Raw genomic sequence first — 12247 nt, forward strand, 5'->3', positions numbered from 1 at the left:
TCGCGCAGTACTTTCAAGACCTCGGTCACGGTATTTCACGATACGGACCTCCCAGATGGTAAAAACATTTTTTTTCGCGGTGCAGTTTTCATCAAATCCTGCACTCTGATTGGCTGGCGAGCGGGTCCGTATCCTATGGTACAGACCCCAGTTACGGACCTCTGGCGACTCGCTCGTTCACAACAAACATAGTAGCAATTTTTGCATAATAGCATTAATTTTACATCATGGATAGCGATAACGACAGTGTTCACAGCGAAAGCGAGTTTTACTACCCTGAGGAAGAAGAAATAAAATAAAAAACATTTCAGGAGAAAGCTAAAAACCTGTCACTGTTGCTAACGCCGAGCAAAAACATGGCTGAATCCTGAACGACTCCTATTTGTATAAATAGGGGACTACATAGGCGGCAAAATGTAGTTTTTTTCCTGCCATGGAAGTGTACTTGTATACCGAGGAGGAAGCAATTTGCATTACAGCCATGAATGAGGATTCAAAATGGCTGCTCGCCTCGGTTTTCCCCGTTCGGGCGCTCTCGTTTTCTGTTAGAATTTGGTAAAGAAAAAAAAAATATATTATTTACCAGCTTAAGGTCAGTCTGTATGGTGACCTCGGCCTTGAATACTGACCTCGGTCACGGTATTTCATGATAGGGACCTCCCAGCTGGTAAATAACATATCTGGGTGGTATGTGTGTGTGGTCCAGGTACTAACCATAGTTCTTAAATGTCCCAGAGTTGTATTATAGAGATGACAATTAAGAAACGTAGAACTTGAAACCAGTGGCAGCTGGTAGTCTTTCAAACAGGGGAGGCTGGTCGGTTACGATATTTCCAGATTTTAAAAGAAAAAAGGAAAAAACACATCAATTTTGCCCATACTCTTGCCTCTGATCTGGCTGATTGTTGGCAGGGTCACAAACTGTGAAATAACAGGTTCTTTTGGCCCATTAGCCTACTGTCCAATATACATGATGGTGGTGTTGGGGGGGGTATATTTTAACATTTTATATTTTAAAATTGTGGCATGTTGTTTAAAAATTGATCATTATTGAAAGCAGCTCTTTGTCAGGAACCTCAGCAGTAACAGCAGAGTGTTCTGGAATAGGCACAAGCACTGACCTTGGGGAGCCAAACATAGAGCTGGGTGCCACACATTTCATTCAATGACACTTTCCCTATATTTTACTTATTTTGACTGAGAAAATTTTTATTGACAATTTTGATAACCCTTCACTTTTAATCCAGGTCTGTAGTGTGAAATGTTCTTGGCTGTGTTTTTGTTTAAAAATGTTTTCCAAATTGTAGCGGTGTTTAATTCATATCCAGAAAAAATATATATATTCCAATATAATATACTCAGCATAAACATTTTAGATAGATTCTATATTTTTGGTCCATCCATGACATATTACTAAAGTAGCCTATTTACTGTTGTTGATGTGGGTCACTTGCTGTTAGCCAATTCACTTTCTCGTACCAGGAGAGCTGAAAGGAACGAGTATTATTCCCTACCTTTTTCACCAAGTCAATTTGAGGCGTTGGTCTACCCTGCTCTTTAATTTTTTCCTCGAAAGGAAGACTGGCAAATGGCTTCGCCAAAATTAAATCAGCAATGCTTGGCATCTGTGCGCAGCTTTCTTGCTAGCTGACTAGCCCCCTCAAGTTCAAGTTCAGTCACTCAAATAAACGAAATTTCTGGAACTAAGATAGCAAACTTGACAACACTATATTTACACTTTATTTACAATGAAAATATATACAAACTAAAAAAGCTGGTAGAAACCGTATGTAATGAATGAAATCAAAATGCAAGCTGATCTCTTACAATACACCACAGCACTTGGGAATCCGCATGGGACTGAACTGAAATTCACTGCTGCCTGTCTATATTTGAAACGAGCTGTCAATCAAAGAAAATATCCGGCCGCTTTCACCAATCACCAGTCTCCTCGCGGAAACTGCCATGTCCCTCCCACTGTGAGGCTCGGAGTCTGTGGGCGGGCATTTTCGCAGTATTTGTCCAATAACCGTCTTGCATTTTGAGATTGAAAAGCGCATAGCTCCCAAATGCCATTGGAGTCACTGAAAGCAATTGAATCCTTCAGGTCTACTAGCAGACAGGATTTAATAGTTGAGATTTTTGAAATCCTGTACAGACTTCATAAAAGAAACTCAAAGGTCTCATTTATGTGGGTTCCAGCACATAGGGGTATAGGAGGTAATGAAGAAGCTGACCAGCTGGCTAAGCAGGCAGTGGTATCTGACAGCCCTTTAATGAACGTAGCTTTAAGTAGATCCGAAAGTAAATCAATTATTAAAGAGTACTTCATTAAAGAATGGCAGGGATACTGGGAAAGGGCAGTTAAGGGGAGGCATTTGTTTACCTTGCAGGAAACAGTGGGTTTAAGGGGACAGGCAGCGTTGGGAAAGGGCACAAAGGAGAGAATCATCACCCGGCTTAGGATGGGTCACACCCAGTTAAATAAATCACTCCACCTCATAGGAAAACACCCATCAGGCCTCTGCGTGCAGTGCAATGAGCAGGAGTCAGTTGAACATGTCTTAATTCACTGTAGCAGGTATGCATTACAAAGGAGACACATAATTCATGAACTCAGGATTCAGCGAAAGGAACTTAGCCTTAAGAACATTCTCACAGGTATCAGGCAGAAAACACTTAACTTTTCTTAAAGAATCAGGCTTATTGAACAGAATATGAATAAGCATTACACTACACCACACACATGTAACTCATTAGTATTAAAGGAACAGTCCACCGTACTTCCATAATGAAATATGCTCTTATCTGAATTGAGACGAGCTGCTCCGTACCTCTCCGAGCTTTGCGCGACCTCCCAGTCAGTCAGACGCGCTGTCACTCCTGTTAGCAATGTAGCTAGGCTCAGCATGGCCAACGGTATTTTTTGGGGCTGTAGTTAGATGCGACCAAACTCTTCCACGTTTTTCCTGTTTATATAGGTTTATATGACCAGTGATATGAAACAAGTTCAGTTACACAAATGAAACGTAGCGATTTTCTATGCTATGGAAAGTCCGCACTATAATGACAGGCGTACTAACACCTTCTGCACACTTCGGCAGCGCATTGATATGGAGCTCAGATATCAATGCGCTGCCGAAGCGCGCAGAAGGTGTTAGTACGCCTGTCATTATAGTGCGGACTTTCCATAGCATAGAAAATCGCTACGTTTCAATTTGTGTAACTGAACTTGTTTCATATCACTGGTCATATAAACCTATGTAAACAGGAAAAACGTGGAAGAGTTTGGTCGCATCTAACTACAGCCCCAAAAAATACCATTGGCCATGTTGAGCCTAGCTACATTGCTAACAGGAGTGACAGCACGTCTGACTGACTGGGAGGTCGCGCAAAGCTCGGAGAGGTACGGAGCAGCTCGTCTCAATTCAGATAAGAGCATATTTCATTATGGAAGTACGGTGGTCTGTTCCTTTAGGCCCCGGTCACACCGCCCGAACTTTGCTGGAGCGTTCCTTGAACGGTAGGGAGGGGGGGCCGAATTTCGACAACGCTCGTCACCGCGCACAAAATGAGAAAAAAATTGAAAACACGGGCGTTGGCTTAGCGGTGCACCGCTGAAGCCGGCGTTGCTTTAGCGTTGGTTTAGCGGTAGCGAGCGTTGGTATAGCGGCGTTCTGCGCATGCGGGCTTTGGCTCGGCGGGGGTATAAAGTTGGTTTAGCGGCATACCGCTTGTGACTACGGAGCTGAACAGATCGTTTTGATACAAGTTCTGATAGATTTTTGATAGAAGCTCCACCATCAGCTTGTCATACAGTCCATGTTCAGGCCTTCTCAGTATCCACTATCTGACCCACACAACTCTGTCTCTCCTTCTCTCTCTTCTCCTTTTTTTTTCTAGTTAAAATTCTTATTACTGTTCTGTTGTCTGTATAGCTTTTCCCCTTTTTTCACTGTTGTTTAGTTGATCTTATTATCATATTTTTATCTATAAAAACGTTTGTTATTAATATTATTATTAATATTATTATTTATATTACTTTATACTTTTTTATTATCATTCATATTACTTTATTTTTTGTTTATTGTTTGCTGTCAGTCAGATTATTTCTATTTTCATTATGTTTTTGCTGTCTTTTCCTTAATGTTATTATTATTTGCTATTATATTATCTTTATCATTATTTAATCATCATTTAATATTTACTATTAATATATACAACATTTTACTTTATAATTGTTATCCATAGGTACTAGTCATACTTTTTGAAATGAAATTTTATAATCAAATTCCAGTCTAGTCTATACAATGCATTTTCATTGTCTACTAGTCTAGTCAATTTAAGTCAATTTTTTATTATTATTATTATTATTATTTTATTATTGTGGTTATTATTATTATTTTCACCATTTACATAGTACAGTGAGTCAATATTAAGTCAAATCATAACGTTGCCATTGCTGTTTTACGTGTTTTAATGGGACCACAATGGAAATAAGTGCTTGCGCTTTCTTGTGTAATCCTGATTTTAATGTATTTTGTACTTCATTTTACATTATGATCGAATAAAATCAAATAAAAAAATCTGTCAACAGCTTGTTGCAATCTGAGGAGGTTCTGATTCTGCTGCTGGACTAGTGCACCAATCATAGCAAGTCTCTCAGCATCCATGGTGATACAGTTTTACTGTAACTTTGAGCAAATTCGATATAGATGAGGTCTGAACTCAACGGCAGCTCGATTCCAAATGAGCTCCTGGTCCATTTCTCCCCGTATTTATAGCCAAATTCTGGTCCCGCTCCGACACCTCTATACCAACGCCAAACCAAAGTTCATCGCCGCCATGGATAGCTGCTTCAACGCCCGACACCGTTCCAGCAACCCCGTGTCCGCTCGTAAAACGCTTACAACCGCTCCACCGAAGTTTGCGCAATGTTTAATCGCCGCCCGGGCAACGCTGGCGAAGCAGCGGTGGTCCAGCGTTCAAGATTTCTGCGTTGGCCTAGCGGACCCAAGCGTCCACGAACTTGCGTCTAGCGGTGCCAAACTTTGACTGGGTGTTGGTGGAGCGGGGGTGAACTTTGCCGGGGCGGAAAATTGCCCCCTCCTCACCGCTCGCAATATTTTGTGCAGCTCAAAACTTTCGGAGCGGTAGGAGGGCCCCTCGAGAAACATCAGCGGTGGCCGAGCGTATACGGCGTTGCTTTAACGGGGGCCAACTTTTGTTAAACGGTGGTGAACGGTTACGAGCGGTGATTAATTTTTTTTCACCGCTCCAGGAACGCTCCAGCAAAGTTCGGGCGGTGTGACCGGGGCCTTAAGGGGAAAGTGAAACTCTGGCTCAGAAGCAGTAGACAGTAGGGGGCGGAAATGCGCCTAAAATGTTGTGCGCCACCGCCCATTAAACAACACAGAAGAAGAAGAAATGCCATTGAAGTCCACTGAGGCTGGGAGTCCGTGAGACTCCGTGGGCGGGCGTTTTCGCAGTATTTGTCCAATAATCGTCTTGCATTTTGAGATTGAAACGCGCATAGCTCCCAAATGCCATTGAAGTGCACTGAGGCTGGGCTGCATCGCGCTGTCACGAGGGGGAAAAACTCATGCACACATTAGGCGAACTGGGGAAAGTTATAACGGAATGATTTCGCACTGTAGTTGGGTTGAGCACATGGGCGTAACCACCATAGGCACTGGGGGGGGACATGTCCCCCCCCCCCAATATTGGGAAAGTACCAATCTGTCCCCCCCAATATTTGGCGTATTAAATCAATATGAGACAAATAATATGCCATCCTGAACCATGGCTATATAATGAATCCTTCACTTGTTATGTCCGATTTACTTTCAATTTAGGAAGCACAGAGAAACAAACAAACAAACAAAAAAAACTTTGCGACCACCCCCTATGATTGTGCACTTGGGTCAGCCCATGACGCCGTAGTGCGGCTTAGTTGGTTTGAAAATCCACTCAGTCGGACTGTCAGGTAGGCTGCTGGTGGACACATTCAAATGGCGTTAACCGCAAAGAAAAGGAAGGACCAACGGGCTGACATTCGCCTTTTTTTCCAGACGAGTCACAGACATGATGAGTCTGTCACAGAGAGTCACAGGCATGATGGAGGAAGGGAACAGACAGAGACCTGCTCTGAAGATGAACTGGTAAAGAGCATTGTATTATGAGTCCTTAAAACAACTTTACATTATTTTTAACCTCATCATAGGCTGCATGTCATCAGTAAGCTAGTAATAAGAGCATACTATCCTTTAATTAAATGTAAATAAATTAAATAAAATTATCATTTTGGTCAGTCATAATTATAATTTTGGTCAGTCATAATTATCATTTTGGTCAGTCCCTCTATAAGAGGGATTTCACTGACGTCACCCGAAACCGGAAGTAAACAGACCCTGCGCCATATTGGAAGACCAACAAACTCGTGATTAGGGGGAAATAACGGCAGCGGTATGTGAACCCACGAGAATAAAGTGGAGTGGCAAACGACTTAAACAAACAAATCTGAGCTGTTTTATTTATGATTTATTGGCCCAACAGTAGACTTGAAAGAAACCTGTGTGAGACTTGGCAAAAAACTGTGGATATAATGGATAAGTCTGTGCATGATCTGTGGACACTTTGAGGTAAGCAAACGCAAGAAATTCAGATTTAAAACATGCTAAATTGGCCCCAAGTTGATAACTGTATGAGGAGCAAGCCTCCCAGACTTCTACAATTTAATAATAATAATAATAATAATTTAGGATGGTTTGGGGCTTGCTCTCCCTCCTATTATATAAATAAAGCATAGTTGTTGTGTAGGCATATATCATAAATACATATGTATAATTTGGATAAATTAACCTAAATTATGGATACCTTAATAGGAACAAAAAGTATTAATTTTTCAACTGAAAAGATATATTATTAAAAGATAAATATCAACAAGATTACCTTGGCCATAACTATGTGTAGGTTATTCTTAACAACAGCTGTAATATCACGAACCAAGCCACTAACAACATAATTGTAAGCCTGTAGCCCTTTGTAGGCTTTCAAGTCATCAGCAGTGTAGGCACTGGGTGTAAACAACAAATAGTTTACAATGTCTGGGTAGCAAACAGATGGCAGAATTGGTGTCTGGTCCTCCTTATGTTTCCATTCTCCCTTGCCCCGAGTCTTATCATATGGGTCAAACCCATCAATCACAGCGAGTTTCTCCACATACCGTGCCCTTTCTGCAGCTGGTAATGTACTCACATAACCAGAATTATCAGCCATCGTGTCACTTCACTCTCGCTCGTACTTTGTTTTATATTGTGAGTATGTATGTATGTATGTACTTGAGGTCTTCCAATATGGCGCCCTAACAAAATCTCGTGGTACGGTGACGTCACGCAGTAGCCCTCTATTCTTGAACGCCTCCATATTTTGGGGCCATTTATTTAGATAAAGTCAATATATTTTCTACAAAGTTCTATGTTGTTTTGACCTATTAACCAGGGTAATGCTCCTTTCTATTGCTTTGGTAGCCATTTTTTTGTAGCAATTTGGCATTTCTGCATTTGTTTGAAGTGTGTGTGTGTGTGTGTGACTAGCTCTGGTGTGACAGATTTTCATGCAATGTTTTACATGTTTCTGTATGTTGTATTGCATTACATGTTTTGCAGTTGCACATTCTGTTGTTTTGCCTGATACACAATAAAAAAAAGATAATATTAACATGTTCATTGGTAATTGTATTCATCAAAACAATGTTCTAGATAAGCACATCTTTATCAATAGGCCCATATGAAAATTGCGCGAAATGCACTTAGAAATATTTTGGGAAGGGCTCAAATTTGGACACCCCCCAATATTTATACCATGGTTACGCCCTTGGTTGAACACATATATTTCTGGATCTGAAATAGCAATGTTATAAGGTCGGCTATAACATAAGCCTAGCGCAATTCATCCTACACGATGTTAGTCATTTTTAGAGGAGGCTGAGCCTCCCTCGTTGTCTTAGAGCAGTGGTTCTCAACCGGGGGGGCGCGCCCCCCTGGTGGGGCGCGGAGGTACTCCAGGGGGGTCGCGAGTAGGCTTCATGTATGGAGGAAAAAAAAAAATCTGGGGCTAACAGGCTATAGTAGCTAAGCAGATGCAACACATTTACCCATGTCAAAATGCAGGACATTGGACTATTACATACAAATCAATACTATTATAAAATCTATCATCAATCTATCATAAAATCTTGTGTGTGTGGCCGCATCAGTCGGGGGAACTGTGATATGTTCCCAAGCCTTGCAGACTTTATCAGTAATGCAGGCACTTCCCACGATTTCTCATCTGTCTTTCAAGCAGCGTCAGAGCACCTGTCGGTAAAGGCCCGGTCACACAGCACTCCGCGTCTATATCACGTACAAAAAGATACAAAAATCTGGTGGACGTGGTCGTAAGTGGTAATTTTTGGTCAATTTTGGCTTTGCCGTGCTTTGTACGGGGTATGGCCGTCGGCGGCTGTTTCACTGCCATAGCACTGCCAAATCACGGGTAACCGCGGCTCAGCGTCGTTGGAAGAGCGGCTTGCTGCGCATATAAAAGCGGTAGGATATGTTGAGCCTGTATCAGTTGGTTCTGTTGGTGCTGGAGCATTAAGATGAGGACATCACAGCGTTGAGGGTTCATGTTCACCCCTTGACATCTAGACTGCAAGTGCCGAGGTCTCAGAAAATTACGGTATTTATACATGCCGCAAATCAGAAGTGATGCAGAAGTGATTAGACAGTGATCAATCGAATTTAGAACTTGTTTGAGACGTCGTTTAACGGGCTTAGACAGTGCTATGTACGCGGAAAAATCCATTTCTCAGTGATAAGCCGCTAAACACACGCTATATCCCGTGATACCAACGCGTAACACCCGTCCGATGACCGTGCTCTGCCCGTGATAGACCGCCAAACTTTCGCGTCTTACCACTTCTCCCCAAGATTTAATAACGGCCGGGACACTGATTATCACGTGTTTTTCACATGTGTTGCACGTCTTTACCACGTGTGCCGGCCGTGGTTGTCCGCGGTCTAAAGTTTTGAGCAGTCCAAAACTTTTTGCCACGTCCGACGCCGTTCCGATTTTCCCCTGCGTCCTGTCACGTCTGTATATCGACTGTAACACGTCTTAACTTCGACATCAACACGAACAATATCGTCTGCTTCACGGGAGAGCACTTTTTGACGGGTTTTGGCCGTGATAAAGTCGTAAAGCGCTGTGTGACTGGGCCTTAATGAGAAAACAGTTTGCGGCATACTTCACAGAGGATTATCGCTCTTTTGCGTGGGTTCGAGATCCATTTGTGTGTACTGCTGACGAACTTCCAGTTGACATGCAGGAACAGCTTATTGAGCTGAAGAGTGACAGTAGACTTAAGGCAGTCTTCACCTCATGCCCTCTTTCGACATTCTGGGCAGCATTGATGCAGGAGTACCCGCAACTGTGTGACGTAGCCTTGAAACTGCTCATCCCATTCGCATCGACCTACTTGTGTGAGGCAGGATTTTCAAAAATGACTGCGCTCAAAACGAAATATCGCAATCGTGCGCAAATTGAGGATGACTTGAGACTGTGCTTGTCAAACATTTCGCCAAGAATCGAGGATCTTTGTAAGGCAAAGCAGGCTCAGGTCTCGCATTAACGCAAATGCAGATCACAAAGGCACAGTAAAAAGTAAAACCTAAATTCAGGCCTGGTCCCAATTCCCAATGATATCAATAGCCAGCTAATGATAAGCCTAATAAAATACCTAATAAAAACACTAATAATAATAATAATAATAATAATAATAATAATAATGATGATGCCTATTAATAATAATAGCATAATAATAATAATAATATCAACAACCAACAACAGCAATAATAATAATAATAATAATAATAATAGGCCTAATAATAATAATAATGCCTGAAAGAACATAAGTCTTGTACTACTGCCAACAGCTTAGTAATGATAATAGGCCATAATAATAATAATAATTATTATTATTATTATTATAATAATTATAATAATGCCCGAAAGCAGATTAGAAATGTGGTGCTACTGCCAATTATAACAATAGCCTAATAATGATAATAGGCCTATGTAATTCTATGGAATGGATAATGCTACTACTGCTGCTACTACTACTACTACTACTAATAATAATAATAATAATAATAATAATAATAATCTAGCCCAGGGCTATCTATCTATCTATCTATCTATCTATCTATCTATCTATCTATCGGTCGATATAAGGTGCTGTAGGTCGGGTGGCGTCACTGCGGGTGAGTGTGTTTGGGGGGGGGGGATGGGGGCAGGGCGAGAAGAGGGGCCCCCAACTGCAATGAACCAGCTTTGGTGGGGCCCAGGTTGCAAAAGGTTGAGAACCCCTGTCTTAGAGCAATCGCCCGTGCTTGAAACCCTTTTCAAGTTTACTCTGCAGCGTTGTCCTTGATGCTCTGACGCACATCGTTAACAGTAAACTTCGGTAACTCCAAGAGGCACCTTGTGAACTTGATGGACTCGGCCATAACACCGGCACTTCCGCATACCGACCGGAAATATCGTACCAAACTTACACCAAACGAGGAAGTGATGCATGCACCGAGTCCTCTATATAGTAATTCCCTATATAGGGAGTAGTGAACGAGTGAGCGATTTTGGACACAGGGAAAGTCTACTGACCTTGCAGGTAGGTAAGTGGACCAAAGATGTTCAGTGTACACAAAGTACCAATGTTCTTCACTTACCATCATGTAATTTTGTTATACTTATATGATTACAATTACAACATGTTTCCTGAGTAAAATTACAATTACATTAAAAAAATGTAATCGATTACCTCATGTCTAGCCAAAGCATTATGATGTGAAGTCTTACCTTTCAGAATAACATACAGGAAGGAAGAGAATATACCAATAAATGAAACAAAGAGCAAACAGCACAGCATGGAGCAGATCCGGGCTGGCCACTGGCTTCTCCAGTATCTCTGCACCGGAGACCTGAAACGCTGATACCGAAACTTCACGCGGCTCAACCTGCTTTCATCTGAACTCATCTTCATTGTGGCTTGGTGTGTAGCATCATTATTCTCATTATCATCATCTTCATCTCCTGAAAACGCTTCCGGCGTCCGAGACCTCAGCTGCATGGTCACTCGAAACGAAAGTTACGACACCTTTCACCACTAGCTTTCTAGCTAGCTCGTTCACTATGCTTACTTCTTCTAAAGGTAATCTTACTCAAACCTGCGATTTAGTAAGAACTGTCTAAAAGCAGAACAATAACGTGAACAGTCCATATTACTGTTATTAAGATTCAAACTTAAGCTACTTTCAAAACATCGCGCTTTACACTTCCGCGTCCGCGATGAGTCCCGCCCACTCCTTTATTTGTCGAATCAAAATCGCACGTCTTGCGTCTCGCGCAAACGATTGGATAAAATGACTATCAATCAAACTTGAGGCTTCAACTGCGTCGAAAAGTTTCCTTGCGAGTGAGGAATGATTCAGTCTGAAAACATGATAGAAGAGCATTTTGGGCATGTTTGTTCCTGTTTCATAAAACATGTCAAGGAGCTTAATAGGTTAATTGTCTGTAATAAATGCCTTTTTTTGAAAGTACAATGAACATGATGGAATATTACTGTGGCAGGGCTGTGCATAATTATCCATCCATCCATCCATTATCTCTAGCCGCTTTATCCTGTTCTACAGTGAGGCAAGCAAGCTGGAGCCTATCCCAGCTGACTATGGGCGAGAGGTGGGGTACACCCTGGACAAGTCGTCAGGTCATCGCAGGGCTGACACAAAGAGACAAACAACCATTCACACCTACGGTCAATTTAGAGCCACCAGTTAACCTAACCTGCATGTCTTTGGACTGTGGGGGAAACCAGAGCACCCAGAGAAACCCACGCAGACATGGGGAGAACATGCAAACCGTCATTAGCCACTGGGCTCGAACCCAGAACCACCTTACTGTGAGGCGACAGTGCTAACTACTACACCGCCCCCATGCATAATTATATAATAATATATGATATATGATCATATGATCTTTTTTTGGCCACTCCCAATTAGGGGTCGCCACAGCGGGTCTTTCGTCTCCATTGCTCCCTGTCTTCCACATCCTTCTCTACCACACCTGCCACTTTCATGTCCTCTCTCACCACATCCATGTATCTCCTCCTTGGCCTTCCTCGTTTTCGTGTGCCTGGCAGCTCCAT

At 42.1% G+C, this 12247-nt stretch overlaps 1 protein-coding gene across 1 annotated transcript in view; it reads right to left on the bottom strand.

Annotated features, from left to right (window-relative positions):
• arl6ip6 (ADP-ribosylation factor-like 6 interacting protein 6) overlaps positions 1-11393 on the bottom strand; it is a 33864-nt gene extending 22471 nt beyond the window's left edge. Inside the window, exon 1 of the mRNA XM_060918971.1 lies at positions 10900-11393. Coding sequence (XP_060774954.1) covers positions 10900-11170 — 271 coding nt within the window. The 5' untranslated portion in view covers positions 11171-11393. The remainder of the gene's footprint in view (positions 1-10899) is intronic.
• Between the last annotated feature and the right edge of the window lie 854 nt (positions 11394-12247).

Source organism: Neoarius graeffei, chromosome 4 (assembly GCF_027579695.1).
Source record: "Neoarius graeffei isolate fNeoGra1 chromosome 4, fNeoGra1.pri, whole genome shotgun sequence".
Lineage (NCBI taxonomy): Eukaryota > Metazoa > Chordata > Actinopteri > Siluriformes > Ariidae > Neoarius > Neoarius graeffei.